Source organism: Misgurnus anguillicaudatus, chromosome 18 (genome assembly GCF_027580225.2).
Source record: "Misgurnus anguillicaudatus chromosome 18, ASM2758022v2, whole genome shotgun sequence".
NCBI lineage: Eukaryota > Metazoa > Chordata > Actinopteri > Cypriniformes > Cobitidae > Misgurnus > Misgurnus anguillicaudatus.
The window spans coordinates 13406530-13425174 of NC_073354.2; the positions used below are offsets into that span (position 1 = coordinate 13406530).

Genomic DNA, 18645 nt, shown 5'->3' on the forward strand with positions numbered 1-18645 from the left:
TAAACTGTTGTATGATAATGACCGCATGCTACTGTGTCAATGGTGTGACGCCGTTTCTCCCCTGTGATTGGTCGAACAGACGGCACGCTTCAAATGGCGTCATCTGAATTGACGGGCTCTCGACCAATCGCAACATATTAGAGGCAGTTCTTCCACAGCCACCTATGCACGTTCCTGAAAAGAGTAAAACACACGGCAAATACTCGTGAGAAATATCAAACCAGGATTACAAGAAACCGCATAAAACCACAGTTTATCAGACCGTATTCATGTATGCGTTTTATTTACATTTATTATAAAAGGCATTTGCAAAATAAACGTCTCGTGATAAAAAGCTGTCGTAATGGGTCCGTTGTTATATTTAGGTGGGTTGGTTGTTTTGCTTTTAGTATGGATAAAAATAAAGGGCTTGGAGTACGTGATGATACACCAGAGATGGATCTTCGTTTGCCTCTTTCTCCTCCCCTTATCTGTCATTTTTGATGTATACTATTACCTGCGCGCGTGGATTATTTTTAAGATGTGCTCAGCGCCCAAGCAGCACGAGCAACGGGTCAGAGACATTCAGAGACAGGTAACAGCAAAACCTTGGCATGCATGCATTGTTCAAGTCTTTGGGCTTATAAAAGTCTATATACCAATAATAAAAAGTAAAGTGAGGGTTTCCGTATTTAAACATTAATGGAAAAACAGGAGTACATATTTATGCCTTATGAATAAGTTGTGAATATGTTTGCAAAATAGTTCTTCACTGTGCATTTTCTACAGTAACTTATTATTTATATACTGTAAAAGTCTCCATTAATGCACCTGTTATAACATCATATCTACTTTATAAAATAATATGCATGAAAGTGACAATTCTGCATACTGAATCTGCAAAGAAAATGCTGAAAAAGATTAAGGCCACTTTCTAAAACTTTATGGTGCACTTTAACTGTTTACGTTTTGTTTTCAGGTGCGAGAATGGAAAAAAGAGGGAGGGAAGAAACACATGTGTACAGGTCGTCCTGGATGGCTGACTGTTTCCCTTAGGGTGGGAAAATACAAGAAGACACACAAAAACATTATGATTAACATGATGGACATCCTGGAGGTCGACACAAAACGACAGGTGGCCGACATCATTCTTGCCTGATATGCTTTTTTTGACCCTGTCTGTGAAATCCAGACAAAGTGTCATAATGTAATTATGAGATTAGGACTAGGAGCATGGAAGTCTGATTTTACTCATTTTACTTTAATTTCAATCTTTGACATCTTTAAAGATGTCAAGGTTATATTTTCTTGTAGGAGGATTTTAGGTGGAAAACAGTAAAAATCACAAAAAATTGCTTTATCTGGGCTTTGATGGGCAGGGTTACAATTGTTGACTTGCACTGTGCAGATTTTTCCAACCAAAAAGACGTTTGTATTAACTCTACCCAATTTTTCAGGTGGTACGTGTGGAACCTTTAGCTAACATGGGTCAGGTGACTGCTCTACTGAACTCTATTGGCTGGACACTGCCTGTGTTGCCTGAGCTTGATGACCTCACTGTTGGTAGGTTTTAGGTGAAAAAACAAATAATTGTAATTTACACGGCAGAACAGTGTAATTATATACATATTTATTTGTCTTTATTTGTTTAAGATAATAACATTTAAAGTCCCCTTGTTGTGAAAATCAAGTTTTGTTGTTTATATGTCTATGTGGTGTTTTTTCGCACAAATGCGAAGCTCGTCACAACATGTACACAGGGTTTCTCGCAGAAAATTTGTTAGTTAAGGTGGTAGGGTTGGGTGGGGGGGTGTGGCAAACAAAGGGGCGGGGCGTATGCATTATGATGAAAATAAAAATATTTTTATTTAAAACACTCGAATAAAACTTAATTTTGAAAAAACTATGATAAAAAATGAACACATACTAGATTATTAATGAATTAAATGTTTTTACCTCTAACGGGAATATCTGCGTGATGAAGTGAAACTAAAGGGTTAATAAACACAAACTAAAGCAGATGTTGTAGAACGTCTGGCGAATGATGATAGAGTGTTACTACTGTAGCATGTAAATAATGCACATAAATAATGTGAGCAGAGCGCTGAACAATTATATCTAATCAACAGGCACGTGAAACCTAGCTAGCAGGTTGCTCAAACAACAAAATCACCTGCTAACTTACTTTAAATTTGAACTTTAGACTAATAGAATACCAGGCTTAAATAAACCCAAAACATAAGTCCACTTACAGTTCTCACGGACACGTGTTTTATCAACTGGCTATTCTCCAGACGGACCACGACTTTATCTCATTTCAGCCGTGTTGCGCGTGTGCATGCTCGCGGTGTGAAGAGCATCCGCGCTATTCTCCGAGATGCACTTGGCGGCCTTTTTTGCAGTGAATTTTTTATTTTTACGACCTAGTTAAGGCGGTAGGGTTTCCCAGCTTAGGTGGGCCGACAAAACTGAAAAGTGCTGCGGGAAACCTTGGTACAGTATTTAGCCCTTTATGTGTGTGGCTCATCATTTCAAAATATTGAAAGGATTTATGATAAAAGAGATGCTCACGTTCACAAAATACTCGCGAGACACTACCTTAACACTAAACTTTGATTACACATAAGATTGTAAAACGTGAGCATCTCTTTTTATCATAAACCCCCTTTGAAGCGTCCACAGCAGGCACATATTTTGACATGCCGCATTATGCACATTGGTTCGCATGACGCGCCGAACGCATATTTTGACATGACAAGCCACACACGATGGGCTAAATACATGTTGTGACAAGCTTCGTATTCGTGCGCCCTCGAAAAAGAAGTCACCCGATGCCACTGTATATATGGGTGCAGCACCATATATTGTGTGAAACTGGACTTGGCAGTTATGCCTTCGGTAACTGTTAATGTAGCATCTATTTACAAAAAAACGGTGGTTATCTCGTTTTGCAATGAAACTCTTCATATATATGGTCCACGGTGGTGTGAAATAGTGATGGTGGGGACTAATGCTGCGTTCCAGGCAGGTTTTTGAGCCCGTGAATTACGACTTCAAAACCACGACTCACGACTCTATGCGTTCCATGCAGCCTGTAACCCGTGTTTTTACAACCTTCTACCTGTGAAAGTTCACTGGAATGGCAGTCAAACCCATGACTTCCCACCCGTGAACTCGTACTAGATCGATGTACTCCCAGTTCAGAGTCGTGACTCGTGGTTTTGAAGTCGTAATTTACGGGTTACAGGTTGCCTGGAACGCAGCATAATTTGCATATTCATAGTTCCGTGTATACTAAACAAGGCAAGGGTGTAGAGTTGTATTTAAGCTGTTTTAAAGGAAAAACTTTTAAGATGCTCAAAGAGGAGTTTTATGTTGAGTTCAAACTGCATGATTTTCAAACTAGTCGGGTCACAGATGTTTTTACACTGCGTGACTATCTGGGGTAGCGTTCAGTCGCTGCTGTTTCAGACTGCATGATGGATTGGCGACAGGGGTTTTCATACTGCATGACTTTACCGTAGGAAGATTCGCCGACAACCTTGTCCCGGTCCGCAACTACGTCTCACAACCAAACGCATGCGAGAAATGACACGAAGGAAACAACGTGAGGTCACGCGGGCAAGACCGGAGTTCTCACGTGAGACTGGGATTATTGTTAACAATGGTAGCCCGCAAAAAGCTTACCATACAAATTGCATGTGCGCTCATTTGCAGCTGAAAGAAGAAGAAATAAAGATTATGAAGGAGGAAATGTTTGGAGAGACTCCTCCCGAACTTCCAGCTGTCCTGTATGTTGCTCTCTCATTGGCTGTAGGTTATTTTCAGTCAAAACACATTTCACACGGCATGATTTTGAATCGCCGACAGGTCCAGATATTTAGCATGCCAAATATCTCACGCGTGTCGGCGACTCGTCGTCAATTCTCTCAGATCACGTCTTTGATAATTCACACTGTGTGATTGTCACTCGCGTGCACAAGCATCGATTTGCCTGTGAATTCGAGCATTTGTCTGCGATTTCTCAAAACCTGTCAGCGAGCCGAGTCAAAATCAGAGCTTAAATGGTGCAGTCTGAACTCGGCATTAAGTGATAACATTATTGACTACAGGGGCATTGTATTCACAGTATTTTATCTTTAAACCCATGAATCTTTAGGCTGATAATACACAGATGCTCTGCCAGTTGAGCTACAGTATAGGAAAACCAATTATAAACTAGCAGGTACTTGTTTAAAATATATAAGTTAGAAGAATTTACTGAGAAGACATTCAACACAGTTACACAAAATTGGTACCTCATTTGAAATTTAATTCAGATTCAGAAACTAAATTAGTATAAATTGAGTTTCTAATGGGGCACATCCCTGGTCAAGTTATTTCTGCTTGTAACCAGATCACAGCAAAAATGTATTTATGTGGCATATGGCTGTAAGATATCCAAATGATCAGAATATTGCAAATAATAAATTTTTTATTAAAATAACTAAATAATTATGTATAGTTATATATAGCAGATAAACTGGTGAGACTGGCAAGAGAGAATTATGTTTTTTTTCTCACAGAACATATATTAGTTATATAATGTTGCATTATCGTATTGCCTATTGCCTAAACATTATTTAGAACGTTATTGCATATTGCATTTTACTTCAATATCATGCAGCTATAATGTGGCATTAAATGTAATTAATTTAGATGCATTTAAACATTTTGTAATGGACAATATAAACGGCATGTACTTCTCTCTACTTATTTAAAGACTGTCATCTTAGATCTGTATGCCCAATGCACGCCTCGTTACAGATTTATTTAATGTCTCTAAGCACTCGCAGATATTCCCTTTCTTTAAATCGAGCATAACGTTTTCTCCTAATCGATATTGTATGTCGTGTGTGGTGCATCAGAGGCTGCTTCTAATTAGGTTATGAATGAGCATAGTCCCTGTTGCAATGACGCAGATTAGATTAGGACGGATATGGGTACCATTGCTGAAAGTGTTTATAGATCTCAGTGAAGACTGCTTACTGGCTGAGAAATGTTTTACACTGCTCTTCTTCAAATTCATTTCATGTCTACAGAGACGCATTTAGTAATAAGACAAGGGAACGTTGTGTTTGTAATGTGTTGGATGATAAGAGATATTTCTGGCCTCATGTGTTGATTCCTGTATCTTGGAAACTTTATCAATTCCATTTTAACGTACAATCATGCCTTTTGTTTTTAAAGGTTGTTTATTTTTACTTTGGACTGTTTTTGAATATTACTTCATTACAATTTTTGAAGCCATTGCATGTTTATCATTTTGTCCGTCACCACAATACTTACAAATCCATACAAATGACTTTCCTTTGCCATTCAATATAATGAAAGTTAATGGGGACTGTTCAGCTGCAAATTTACCAGGAAGCACCTTAAAAAAATGTATTTTAAGATTTTTGGACCATGGAGAGTTCACAGTGGGTGGAGCTACTTAAAGTCATAGGCAGAGATTTCATGATTTTGTCTAAGCTATTAATTAAATGGATGTATAAGAATTCATATTTTATTTGTCAAATCTTAATATTTTAATAGGTAGACTGAGTAACTTAAAGGATAACTTCACTCTTTTAAAAATAATCTTGATAATTTACTTAACCTCATGTCATCCAAAATGTTGATGTCTTTCTTTGTTCCGTTGAGAAGAAATGAAGTTTTTTGAGGAAAACATTTCAGGTTTTTTTCAATTAAAAAAAAAAAACTTTTAAACCACAACTTCTCGTCTTGAACTATCCATTTGACGCGCCAGCGCGACCTCGCGTAAGGCGTCATCCCATCGAAAGGTCACGCATGACTTGTGCGAATCTACCGCCTCAGTGTTTACAAGTGTGAAGAAAGAGGACCGTTCCAATGTTGTTGTAAGTGGAATAATACTTATTAATGTCTTTGTGTCAGTTTATTGATTAAAATTGTCCACAAATGTGCGTTTCACATATAGTATGTAAAGTGTGACTTTTTGACAGCATTACGCATTACGAGTTTGCGCTTGGTGTGTCACACGGCTGGTGCAAGACGAGAAGTTGTGGTTTAAAAGTGCATATTCTTAATTTTTCTTGCCAAAAATTTTGCTAGATAATTTACAGTCTCTCTGAACTTTTAAACTCAGAAATGTGACTAAACCTGTTTAACAGTGTAACTTCACAATGCAATACTACATAGTTTACAGTCTTTGTAACGTGTTTCAGCAATACATTTCAAACATTTATAATGTGTTTAAAAACAATTCTCTGAATTGACTTGAACTCTTTCCCCGCCAGCATTTAAAAAAAAAAGTTGCCAGCCAGCATTTTTCATGATTTTCACAAAAGTTTAATGCCTTCCAGAAAATGTTCTTCTTTAAATATATAAACAAACAATATATCAGATGAAAGAACAGACCCTCTGCTTTCAAAAAAAAAAAAACCGTTTCATCCTACCTTCATTAGTTCTCTTGTAATCACCTCTCTAACATGGGTAGGTTTCTTCAAAAACACCCAATTTTGAGCAAAAAGCTGAGATAATTCAATTTTTGCGAAGGACTTTTGATAGAGATCAGATGAAGAGCGATCTTTAAAACATACACGGAGTTCTTTCTCTTTCACGTGAGGCGCTACTTCCGGGTTGTATAAATTGCGGAAGTGCGCCACCTGGTGGATAATTGACGAGATATCTCGTCAATGGCAGGGAGAATGAGTTAAATAGACTTTAAAAATGAATTGATTGACAATATCCGGTTCACTGTTATGACTGGTTGGGACATGTGCAATCCATTACAGAAATGAGGGAGAACGCTTCTTCTATGATTACGAGCAAAGAACCACTTTTGGTGCTATATAGCACCGTTTGTTTTTAGAGTGTATCAAAGCACCATTAAATCAATACAATACAATAAAGGTTAAAAATAAGTTTCACAGTTCGTTATGATTTAAAGGAAGGTTATATGATACGCCCATATTTAATGTACATTTATAATTTTATTAGTGTTTTTGGTAATTTGGTAATTGTCTTTTTTTTCAGGTGGGCTGGTTATGGGTACAGGCATCGAGTCTTCATCACATATCTATGGCCTATTTCAGCACATTTGTGTTGCCTATGAGTTGGTGTTGGCTGATGGTAGTCTGGTTCGTTGCACAGAGGTGGGTCTGTTTTTGATCAGTAGATAAAGAAACATAGCAATTCTAGCGTTATGGATATGACATTTTCAGTCAAAAAATTAAAATATATTTTCATAGAGAATGTTTTTATTACCAATATATTGGCACTTCAAAGAACAAATAATATTTCGTTTTATTTTCATGTGCGCATTTATGAGGAAGAAACACTATGGATGTGGCACTTTTTAGTTATGGATGTGACAATTTAAAAGAATAAAAAAATATATAAAATAAACAAAAACCTGGTATTTAAGCCCCCAAATATCTGAGAAAACTGTATTTTTTTCATAAAAGTGTTGACATTTGCATGCTGCTCTAAAATAAATTGTATAAATTTTAGTTCAGATGCCTATTCAGATACTGATAAAATTTTGATGTCAGACTTGATGCGAATAGTTTGGTTACTTGATGTGAATATTAGTTACTTGTTTCACCCCCCCCCCCCCAAAAAAAAAACATAAAAGGAAAAAAATTTGAGGAATCTTAATGGGGCTCTTGAAGCACCATAGACTCATGTGCAACACAAACTCAATCTGAAGCAATACAATAGCTTTGTGTGAGAAACAGTCTGAATGTGTTTGCAAATCAGCAGATAATTCGACTTAATTCGGTTTAACCCACACAACTTGAATCTACAAGATTTTTCATAATGGTTTTATATGCATTTCCAATTTTAATGCAAAGAGTCTTACATTTCATTTACATTAATCAGACACTTTAATGCCAAGTGCATTTAACATTATATCTAAAGAGTTATGTTTATAATTTGGTAATGTTTGTTTATCTGCTCACAGAAAGAAAACTCTGACCTGTTCTATGCGGTTCCTTGGTCCTGCGGTACCCTTGGATTTCTGGTGGCGGCGGAGATCCGGATAATTCCAGCACGGAAATGGGTAAAGCTATGCTATGAGCCGGTTCGTGGCTTGGATGCTATTTGTGAGAAGTTTGCAAAAGAATCAGCCAATAAGAACAACCAGTTTGTAGAAGGACTACAGTTCTCTCGGGATGAGGCCGTGATTATGACCGGCATCATGACAGACAATGCAGAGCCTGGGATGGTAGGTCCAAATTAGATGTTATACTTGCACACCTTTATTAAATAGCCTAAAATGTTTATGATAAAACATCATTGTATAATATCCTTTGAGTCTCTTTTTGTCTTTGTCTGTTAGACAAACCGTATAGGGTACTATTACAAACCATGGTTCTTTAGACATGTGGAGGGTTTCCTCAAGGAGAACCGTGTTGTGGTGGAGTACATTCCACTTAGACACTACTATCACAGACACACCCGCAGTATCTTCTGGGAATTACAGGTAAATATATCCAGACACCAGCACTCACCAACACAAATGATTGACATGTTGTATTTTTATAGGTTATTGTGTTTAAAACATTTATGGATTTGGCTTTTATGCAAAGCATCTTGCAATCTGTACATATATGAAGAATTTGGTTCCAAAATGCAATAAATCCATTTTGACTAATTTCGGTAAAAACATGTTTTCTATACCAAGAAAGTGACAAGATGAAAACCACTATTTTCTGTTACAAACTTTCACATAGCATCTTTAGGTTATAAAAACATAAAAAATTCAAATCCATAACTTGATTTTCAAAGATTTATTATGAAAACAAATTATTTTTTCCACAAAATGCAATAAATCCATGACAAGTTTTTTTTTTCAAAATGCTATAAATCTATTGAATCAATATATTAATGTGTATTCATCTTTGCCATGTTATATTCATTTAGTTAACTAGTGGTATAGACTGATTTAAAAAAAAAAATCATTAATGGCATTAACCAAAACACTTACTTTGTCATATAGTCATTGCTGCGGTTATACTTGGGACGTCGTCGTTTAACATTTTTCACAGCGATCAGCTGTAAAATGTTTTGGTCCTTCTCGATTTTCGTTGACTTTGAGTAAAATAATGTAAAGTTTTTAATAAGATCCTCTGGGGTCAATGTGTTGGCATAAGAAGCTTGATGTTTTCGGGAGAACAAGCAAGTGCTCCCAAGTGCCTCTCGCGTAAATTAGTAGATGTTGATGGCTTACGTTTCTTTCCCTTCACAGAAAACAACCACAGGTTTATCAATGCCATTAAAGTATTATTTTGTTTTTGTTTGTTTGTTGATCACAAAGTACAAAGTAGATGAGGAAAACTCGGAATCCCATGTACTCATTGCGCCGCCATTGTTTGTTTACAATGGGTGGAATGGTGGGCTGTAATTTGTGGAGCGGATTTATTGCATTCTGCAGAAAATGAGGAGTGGCGTTTATTGCGTTTTGGGAAAAAGAGAGAAAAGATGACAGAATAACACAGCGGATAATAGAATTAGCGTAAAATTAAGAATTTACTTTTAAATACTGACCTGATATAATACTGATTTTCGCAGTAACTCATTTTTTAATGCCATTTATTGCGTTTTGGAACCAAACTCTTCAAATATTTTGAGACTGTAGCTGCTGTTTACATAGTACTTAGGATAATTGTCAATGTTTAAGGGTATAGAAAGTTTTTAAAATATGTTAAAGGTGTGGTGAATTGGCTGTTTTTATACTATTGTTTGACGTCTACTTATGGAATTTACAAATTCCACCATCTAAATAGGGACTCGGCATGGTGTGAGCGTAACTGGCTACACTGTACACTTGACACAGAAGTAAAAAAATTGGACTTAAGACCTTTAAACAGTTTTTTTACCATTAGTTTAGGATTTTTGGTTGGGCTGGAAATCTTGGCTCGATGATGCGCTGGAAACACAGAGCATGGCCCCGCCCCTAACATTATAACACTACAACTAGAGCGCATTAACATAAGTGGTTTGCCTGCTTAATTGCGAGTTTTTGAATGCATATTACCTGGTTGCGAAAATGGAAATTGGGAATTGCAGTCTGCGTAAAATTGACGCGATATTACATTTTTGTGTCAGGCTATGCCGTAGGGTACATCCCCCCCCCAGCGTTTGAGAGCAGATAATTCTGCTTATTTTTCCAAGATTATGATATTTTATTTTATTTACTTGGCTTTTTATTATTCAAATTTGGCCGGGTGATTAATAACACATTTTTTGTGCTGTGACCAACTCCGAACACATATTTACAGTAATATCGCAATACACAGACTTTAAAATAAAACTTCCAGTATTGTGTAAAGTCAGAAAAAAAGTTTGACTTTCTACACAATGATGCCTACATTATACTGTATTTTATTATTGCTGTGTTTTACAGATCTGTGGGGTGTTTTGAAATATTTATAACAGACAGCTTCTCATTGCAGGTTTCATCTTTCATATATGCTTCTAGTCTGTGGTGTAGATTTAAAGTTTATCAAGCGTAGAGTTTGAGACATTTAGTCGAACAGTTCTTCCATCCATTAGCTTTGGCATTGTTCACTTGTGCGATAATGCATATAGTTCAAGAGACAAATGTTTTTTCTCTTCCTTTGAATCAGGTCACGCCTCTCTGTCTCTCTTTGAGCCCTTCTCTTTTACACTCACACACACATATAGGCACAGTTTTGAGGCATTATATACACTAAAGCCTTTCATCGTGCCATTAGCTGTGGGAAAACTTCCTTAGTCTGTTGATTGTCTAGTACAGTTTGACATTACTCAATAAATTATGCAGCTCAAGCATAGATGGACAAGGGATACAATGTGGATGCATTCTCATATCTGCTGTGAGCAATTCCTATGATGATTGCAAAAGTATCGATCCGTCAGCACGTGTACATTTATTTGATAGCTTATTCCCCTTGTACATTATATATTATATACATTGAATTTTCTTGTTCTCTGTGTTTTCAGGATATCATTCCATTCGGAAACAATCCGTTGTTCCGGTACGTGTTCGGCTGGATGGTTCCTCCTAAGATCTCTCTTCTGAAGCTCACTCAAGGAGAGACGATCCGCAAACTCTACGAGCAGCACCATGTGGTACAGGACATGCTGGTCCCCATGAAACACATCAAGAGCTCCATCCTGCGCTTCCATGAAGACATACAGGTGATACACAGACACATGTATATAGAGATATGATGTATGGCCTTCCAGTAAAGCTGTTTAGTCATGACATCCGTTTTGAGGCCAACCCGGAAAGCTAATGAGTTCCCTTTGGAATTTCTAATGGATGTTAGAATAGTCCATTTTGATTTATGAGTAAAATAAGCCCTGCGGTTCACGTTGCTAGAAGAGACTTTGCGGTAGTTGTAGTGTCTGCCAAATGCATATGTGTATATCAGACAAAAGCTGACTCAATTACAAAATGTACATATTTTATTTTTATTTATACAGTATTACATGTAAATAAAAAATATTGCAAGCATTTTATTTGTAATACATTCATTGGTCTGTGTGTGATTTGTAGGTGTATCCTCTGTGGTTATGTCCCTTCATGCTGCCCAGTCATCCAGGAATGGTGCATCCTAAAGGAGACAAAGATGAATTGTATGTTGATATTGGAGCATATGGGGAGCCCAAAGTTAAGCACTTTGAGGCCACAGCGTCCACACGCCAGCTGGAGAAGTTTGTCAGAGACGTTCATGGGTTAGTTATTATCTGTCATATATATATGTGTGTAACACAAATCTTCGCCTTACATGTGCTTTTGTTTCTAGATTCCAGATGTTGTATGCTGATGTTTACATGGAACGAGATGAATTCTGGGAGATGTTCGATGGCACATTGTATCATAAACTCAGAAAGCAACTCGACTGTAAAGATGCATTTCCTGAAGTCTATAACAAAATTTGCAAGTCTGCACGACACTGAATTTGTCTCTACCTAAAACGTGACTGTTAAAAGAATGGAAACCTTTTTCAAGTTAGGATAGACTATTGCCAAAAAATAAATTCTTTCATGTCCCACCACGTGGATATTTTTGTAGGTTAAACAAAAATAAGAGCCCATATTTTTATGTGTTTTACACATAGGTAACACATTAAATGTTTAATTAATAAATAATTCACAAAAATATATACACTAATGCCAGATCAGTATATTTTGTACATTCAAATGTGAATATCAATCAAGTTTCATGACATTTGTTACTATTTCAATGATCTGTTAAGCATTATATATTACAATGTAAATTATATATATTGTATATATGTACTTTACTTGATATTAATTAAAATATGAATTGTTATAATATTTTTATTAGTAAGCATTCTCTTTTATCATGAAATGAAGCTCTATTTTTCAACATGTGAATGTTGCCTACCTACAATGCATATTGATTTATTTCTGAGGTATGTTCAAGGGATATTTTGTCTATTAAACACTAACATTGAAACACCTCTACTCAGCCTGGGATGAATGTATTCACCAATAATTTGTCTTCCAAATCATAGTTATGGTTTTTAAGTTTGTACTGGACTTGTGTTATGTTGGATTATTGTAAGTTTCAGAACGGTATTTAGTTCTATGAACTAATTAAACTTTTATATTACACAAGTTCCTTGTGGGTTGTAAACTAGTAAATAGGGACCAAATATGCCTTACATTGACATACTGCACTGCACTTATACAGCTTATGAAGATGGATCTTGTTTTTGCCTTTTTAAAATCCTGCGGTTTTCATTTCATAGAGCATCTGATTGGATAATCTGTGTAGTGCAGGATGAGTCATCAATAATTTTGGTCTATTTTCCAGAAAGAAATTTAATTCTGTTAACATTTAGGAGTATAGCACGTAGATGGTCTCAAAGCTAAGTATATATTGACTAAAAAACACAAAACTAATTTTGATTTTATAACGTTTTTAATTTTTTGTTTGTTTTGAACACTGTGATTATGTGTGACAGAATAAAACAACTCTAAATGTTTTTTTTTTTGCCTGGTTTATATTATTTTTGACTAATAAAAACTTGCACATACGATACATGGAAATTACATTGCAAGGGCAATATATAGTTTTCTTTTGCTTTAACACTACACTGTAAAAAGATTTGTTCATTTAACTTAAAAAATATAATATTAATAGGTCATTTATTTCATCTCAGTCATTCATATCATACATGAACGAAAAGAAAAGAAACAGGAAGAAGAAGTAAATCTTATAATACCTGTCACTTATGTATGCACAGTCAAAAAAAAAAAAAAAAAACCCACAAACAAAAAAAAAAAAAACAACAAAAACAAAAAACAAAACCAACAATAAAAAAAAAAGAAAAGAAAGAAACTACATAAATGAGTTAACCCCACTCCTTACCACAACCACCAAAAAAATTATCAATACCACCTATCTTTTCACTTAATTATCATCCTCTTAACCATATTAGTCATCATTTTTTTTATAACCTTCCAGAATATTTTTCTTATACAGGTTCTTAAATTTACAAATACTTTTGCAGCATTGCAGTCCATAGTCCAAGGTATTCCACAATTTAACTCCATAAATGGACAAACACCTCTGCTTTTGCGTGGTATGTGCAAAATGAATTTTAAAATAATACTGCCTTCTGTGGCCATAATCTTCTGATACCAAAGTAAATAAATTTTGTATATCCATAGGCAAAACTCTCTGCTTAGCTTTCCACATAAAAATCAAAATCTTCAAATCAACCAGATCTTTAAATTTTAGAAGTCCAGATTTTATATATAAACTATTAGTGTGTTCTCTATAGCCTAACTTATTAATAATCCTTAAAGCTTTTTTTGTAACAAATAAAGAGGTTTTGTATTAGTCAGGTATGTATTACCCCAGACTTCTATGCAATAACCAAAGTATGGAACAATTAGGGAATTGTACAACATCAGCAATATAGAATAATCTAAAACATCTTTAACTTTATACAAGACCCCAATACTTTTACAAATTTTATTCTTAATATATACTATGTGATCTTTCCAATTCAATTTTTCATCCAAAATAACACCTAAAAATTTTATCTCATTAACTCGTTCTATATCATTTCCTTGAATTGATATTCTTACCTTTTCCTTCCTTTTACAATTACCAAAAATCATGTATTTAGTTTTTTCCCAATTTAAACATAGTTTATTTTTATCAAACCACAGCTTAATTTTTCCCATTTCTGAATTTATATTTTCTATAATTTCTAACAAATTATTTCCAGGACAAAAAATGTTGGTATCATCAGCAAACATCAAAAACTGTACCACCTTAGACACTTCACAAAGATCATTAATAAACAAAATGAAAAGTAATGGGCCTAAAACAGACCCTTGTGGAACTCCACATCTTATCTCTTTTAACTCAGATCTTAGATCATTAATTTGAACAAACTGCTGCCTATTATTAAGATAACTTTTAAGCCATTGATACGCTAGACCCCTTATGCCATAGTTGTATGATTTTGACAGTAGTAGACGATTTATAGTGTCGAATGCTTTGCTCAAATCTTTTAATTCACAGATTCAACTATAATAAGTTGAATGAACTCATAATTTTAAGGCAGCATAGACACTTTTTTTTAGTTTTTAAACAACAAATCTTTTTTACAGTGTAGTGCTCAGTGTGTGAATTGACTGGATGGGTAAGAAATACAGAAGACTGTAAGAACACAAGCACTCTTCTGTAAAGGTCCATCTGGAGGCCACAGGAAAACCCTGTGGTCCAGAAGAACATTAATGACTCCCAATTTCTCCCAGCAACATGACGACATCACATTATGATCAATAAAATCTTATTCAGCAGTCTACTTTATGGGATATTAATTGACATCATTGCTTCAAGAGAACATCTTTCTGATAATGACATCAGCCACAGTTTATTGAAATTTATTTTAGGAGAAGCGGTTATATCATAACCTAGGCACAATTTAATAATTGCTGGGAAATTTTATGCAAATGTCAAACCTTATTATGAAAAGTTAACTTTTTACAACCACAAACATCTCAGATATTTGGTTAAAATACCCATACAAAGTCTGTTAATATTTTTTATTATTTTTCATAGTGCACATTTCTAGAATTGTCATGTCCATAATGGAAAAATGTCACACCCATAACATTGTTTATTCTTAGTAAATGTTTTGTGAGGAGTCATCCCTTTTTCATTTGATGGGTATTGCACGTTTGTGCCTTTTAATTCACAGAATTCCTACATCCAAAAACTTGTATCTCTTTTTGTCACATTTATAATGCATGCATGTTTCCCTCATCTAAAATAGAAAATATGAGTAAACTGTTTTTTGTTTTTTTTTACATCTGGGGCATCAGGGGTTTAGGAAAATATTTTCGTAATAAATATATTCTTTGAGAATTTATTTCAATACAAATTATTTTGGATACAAATGCATCTCTCACTACAGTACATGTACGTGTTTGTACTATTCAGGCAGTTTAAGTATCTCTATGTCCCTGACATGAAACAGAAGCTACAAGTTGTTGCACCAGAAAAAGCTATTTCACTAATCAGTATTTTTGTCCAGTAAAAATATTGAAATATCCTTAAAACACATGGGGCTCTATCTTACACCCTGCGCAATGCGCGACGCAAATGTCTTTTGCTAGTTTCCACCCTGCGCAATTATAATTTTCACGTTTAGCGCCGCGTTGTTTAAATAGCAAATGCATTTTGCGCCCATGGGCGTTCTGGTCTGAAAACGAGGTGTGTTCAGGCGCATTGTTAGCGCGTTGCTATTTTGAGGCCACTAAAATAGACTACGACATTGACCAACAAAAACCTGGTCTAAAGTCAATGGCGCAATAGGTTTTTTTGTTATTTAAAGAGGCCATAATATGCGCCTATAAACGGGAGGACAACGCGGGTTTGCTTATCACACACACATGAATGCACAGCATCACAAAAAGTTTTTAAATATGAAAGATTAAAGGATTGAATGTAAAAGATTATTATTGAGTTTCTTAGACATAAATGAGGACCAATGAGACGTTAGAAGGGACAAAGACCTGCTTCACCTGCAGCCTGGTAAGTAAATAAATGCTTTGCTTTAAAGTTTAAACAAATGCATCTATTTTAAAATGTTTTTAAATGCTACCTCACGGATTTATTGTATATGATGATGACTCTGTACCTGTGGATATGGTGAGATGAGATACATTTTTAAGTAATGCTTAAAAAAACTTGTGACGCTGTCCAAGTGCTGAACCTTGCAGAGAGCCGTTTGTAAATTCTTTATCTCCTGTTTTAACAAATAAAGTATTTTTACAGTAAACCTTTTCTTAAATACTTGTAAATTATTTATTTTTTTGATGATTTTGGATAGCCATACATTTAAAGCAATTAAAAGCCTGTTTTTTTTTACTTCCGTGATTAAAAGAAAACAGGATTTAAAGGTTTTAATAAAAATACAAGTGAAAAACAACACAATTATTTAACATTATTCTTAAACTGGGGATCTTCTTCCTCCGCTTAGTTTTTCAGTTTACAAAGCCCGTCATCATTAGACATAGCGCCAACAGGTTTTTAAAGGGGATGAGAGATGAGACTCTCATTGGTTTATTGCACGTTACGCCCAAAATACTCCCATTAATCATTAAAAAAATAGGACCAACCCTTTTCGACCATGCGCTCGGCGCACAAACCATTTCTCCCGTCGTTAAATTAGCAAAAGTGGATTCGGACACGCCCATTTAGACGTTGCGCTTTGCGCTTTTAGACCATGCGCTTAGATGTTAAAATAGGGCCCATGGAATCCAAATATAAGTTCGGGTTTAAACAATTCTTAAAAATGCAGTTTGGTTCTCAAGTATATTTAACTTATTCTTTGGATGTTTTGATCTTTTACCTAGAAAACAAGATTACATATTGAAAATTATGAAAAATTACATATTGTAGATTTTTGCACGCATCATGTTCTGTTATGGGAAAAATTGCATGATGTGTAGTGATCTTAATAATATGTGAAGTGTTTTGGAAACAGATTTAGAATGAGCTTTTATTGCCACACAGCAAGCTTCAAGGCTACAAAAATACAACAAAAGGGCTATAATATTATATTCCAAAATACAAATATATCAAATAATTTTTATAAAATATGTATAAAAACAGAAAATATATTAATACTGTAGCTCCACAGGATATCTACAGATGTGTACAAGGGGAAATCTGTTGCACAGAAATTATGACTTTATACAATAAATAAATATGTGACCCTGGACCACAAAACCAGTCGTAAGGGTCATTTTTTTATAATCTGAAAGCTTTTCATTTAAATGGTTTCTTAGGATAGGGCAATATTCTACCGAGATACAACTATTTGAAAATTTTGAATCTGAGGGTCCAATCAAATCTAAATATTGAGAAAATCAACTTTAAAGTTGTCCAAATGAAGTCCTAAGCAACACATAATATTATGGAAGGAAATTTACAAAATATCTTGAAACGTCATGAAACATGATCTTTGATTAATGATATTTTTGACCCATAAAATATATTTTTGGATTTTGCTGCAAAAATAGGCTACCTATAAGACTGGTTTCGTGGTCCAGGGTCACATATAAATGATTGAATAAATATTGAATAAATATGATTAACTTTATTGCAAATGAGTTGTATTTCACATTGGTATTACTGTTACTTTATTTTAAAAAATGTGGAGATTTGTGAAGCATGTTTTAACTGTTTATAAAATATTGGTCTTAGGTAACAACATAAAGATAGAGCTGTGTTCTCCAGGAGCAAATAAACAAATAGAGCTAACATGTTGTTGCTTGCTCGGATGACAAGTGATAACTGTCTAAAGATGCCTGCTAACAAATTTAAAGATCAGCAGATGCCAAACACAACACTTTCACACTAAAAACTTAAAACATTATCAGTCAGGCTCAATTTTATATTTTTATTACATCTGATTTAGAATTAATTGAAAAAATAAATAAAATAGATTGCATTTTAGTTGTAAACTCTTAACAATATTAATTTAAAGGCTAAGTAGGTGAAACCATTGACATGTCTCCCTCTAGTGACTGAAATATCTACCTTCACATCTTCAAGTTTTTATGGTTTCTGTCCAGCACATCTTTTAAAAGCATCAGGGCTCTGTAAGACGTCTCCTATTGAGCAAACATACACAAACCTACACCTTTCATCTTTCCAAACGTTCATGAAACCCCTGGGGTTTCCAAGAACCACAGATTTTGTTCTCCTTCAGTTGCACATGGTAATTGCTGTAAACTCATGCCCTGGGCAAGTTAACCAAAGCAGCAGGACAAAACAGTGAAGAAAAACCTCAAGAGAATCACCATGTCCTTTGTTTATTCACACCCATTAACTACAGACCAATGACATGGAGAGCATTAATTAATTCACCGGTTTGAGCATGTCCTGTCAAGAGACTGACAGAGTGAATGTTTTGTGTTGATTTACAGTTAGAAGAACTGAAATAAATGTCTAAAATCTTTATCAGGTTGACAGCTCTATTAGTCTGTAGTGAAAACTGTGCTGACACATCAAAACCCAAATTACATGAGTAAAATATATAAAAAATAAAATCGTTTTATTATTGGAATTCTAAATGCAAATAAAATAACCACGATAGAAACACAAACAATACA

The 18645-nt window shown here is 34.9% G+C and overlaps 1 protein-coding gene across 1 annotated transcript; it reads left to right on the forward strand.

Annotated features, from left to right (window-relative positions):
• The first annotated feature begins 178 nt into the window (after positions 1-178).
• On the forward strand, positions 179-12986 carry dhcr24 (24-dehydrocholesterol reductase). Its single transcript, XM_055186523.2, has 9 exons — positions 179-574; positions 959-1114; positions 1437-1542; positions 7015-7133; positions 7946-8209; positions 8324-8467; positions 10969-11166; positions 11528-11706; positions 11778-12986. Exons 1-9 carry the CDS (start codon positions 344-346, stop codon positions 11929-11931), a joined length of 1551 nt encoding a protein of 516 aa, XP_055042498.2. The 5' UTR covers positions 179-343; the 3' UTR covers positions 11932-12986.
• The last annotated feature ends 5659 nt before the right edge of the window (positions 12987-18645 follow it).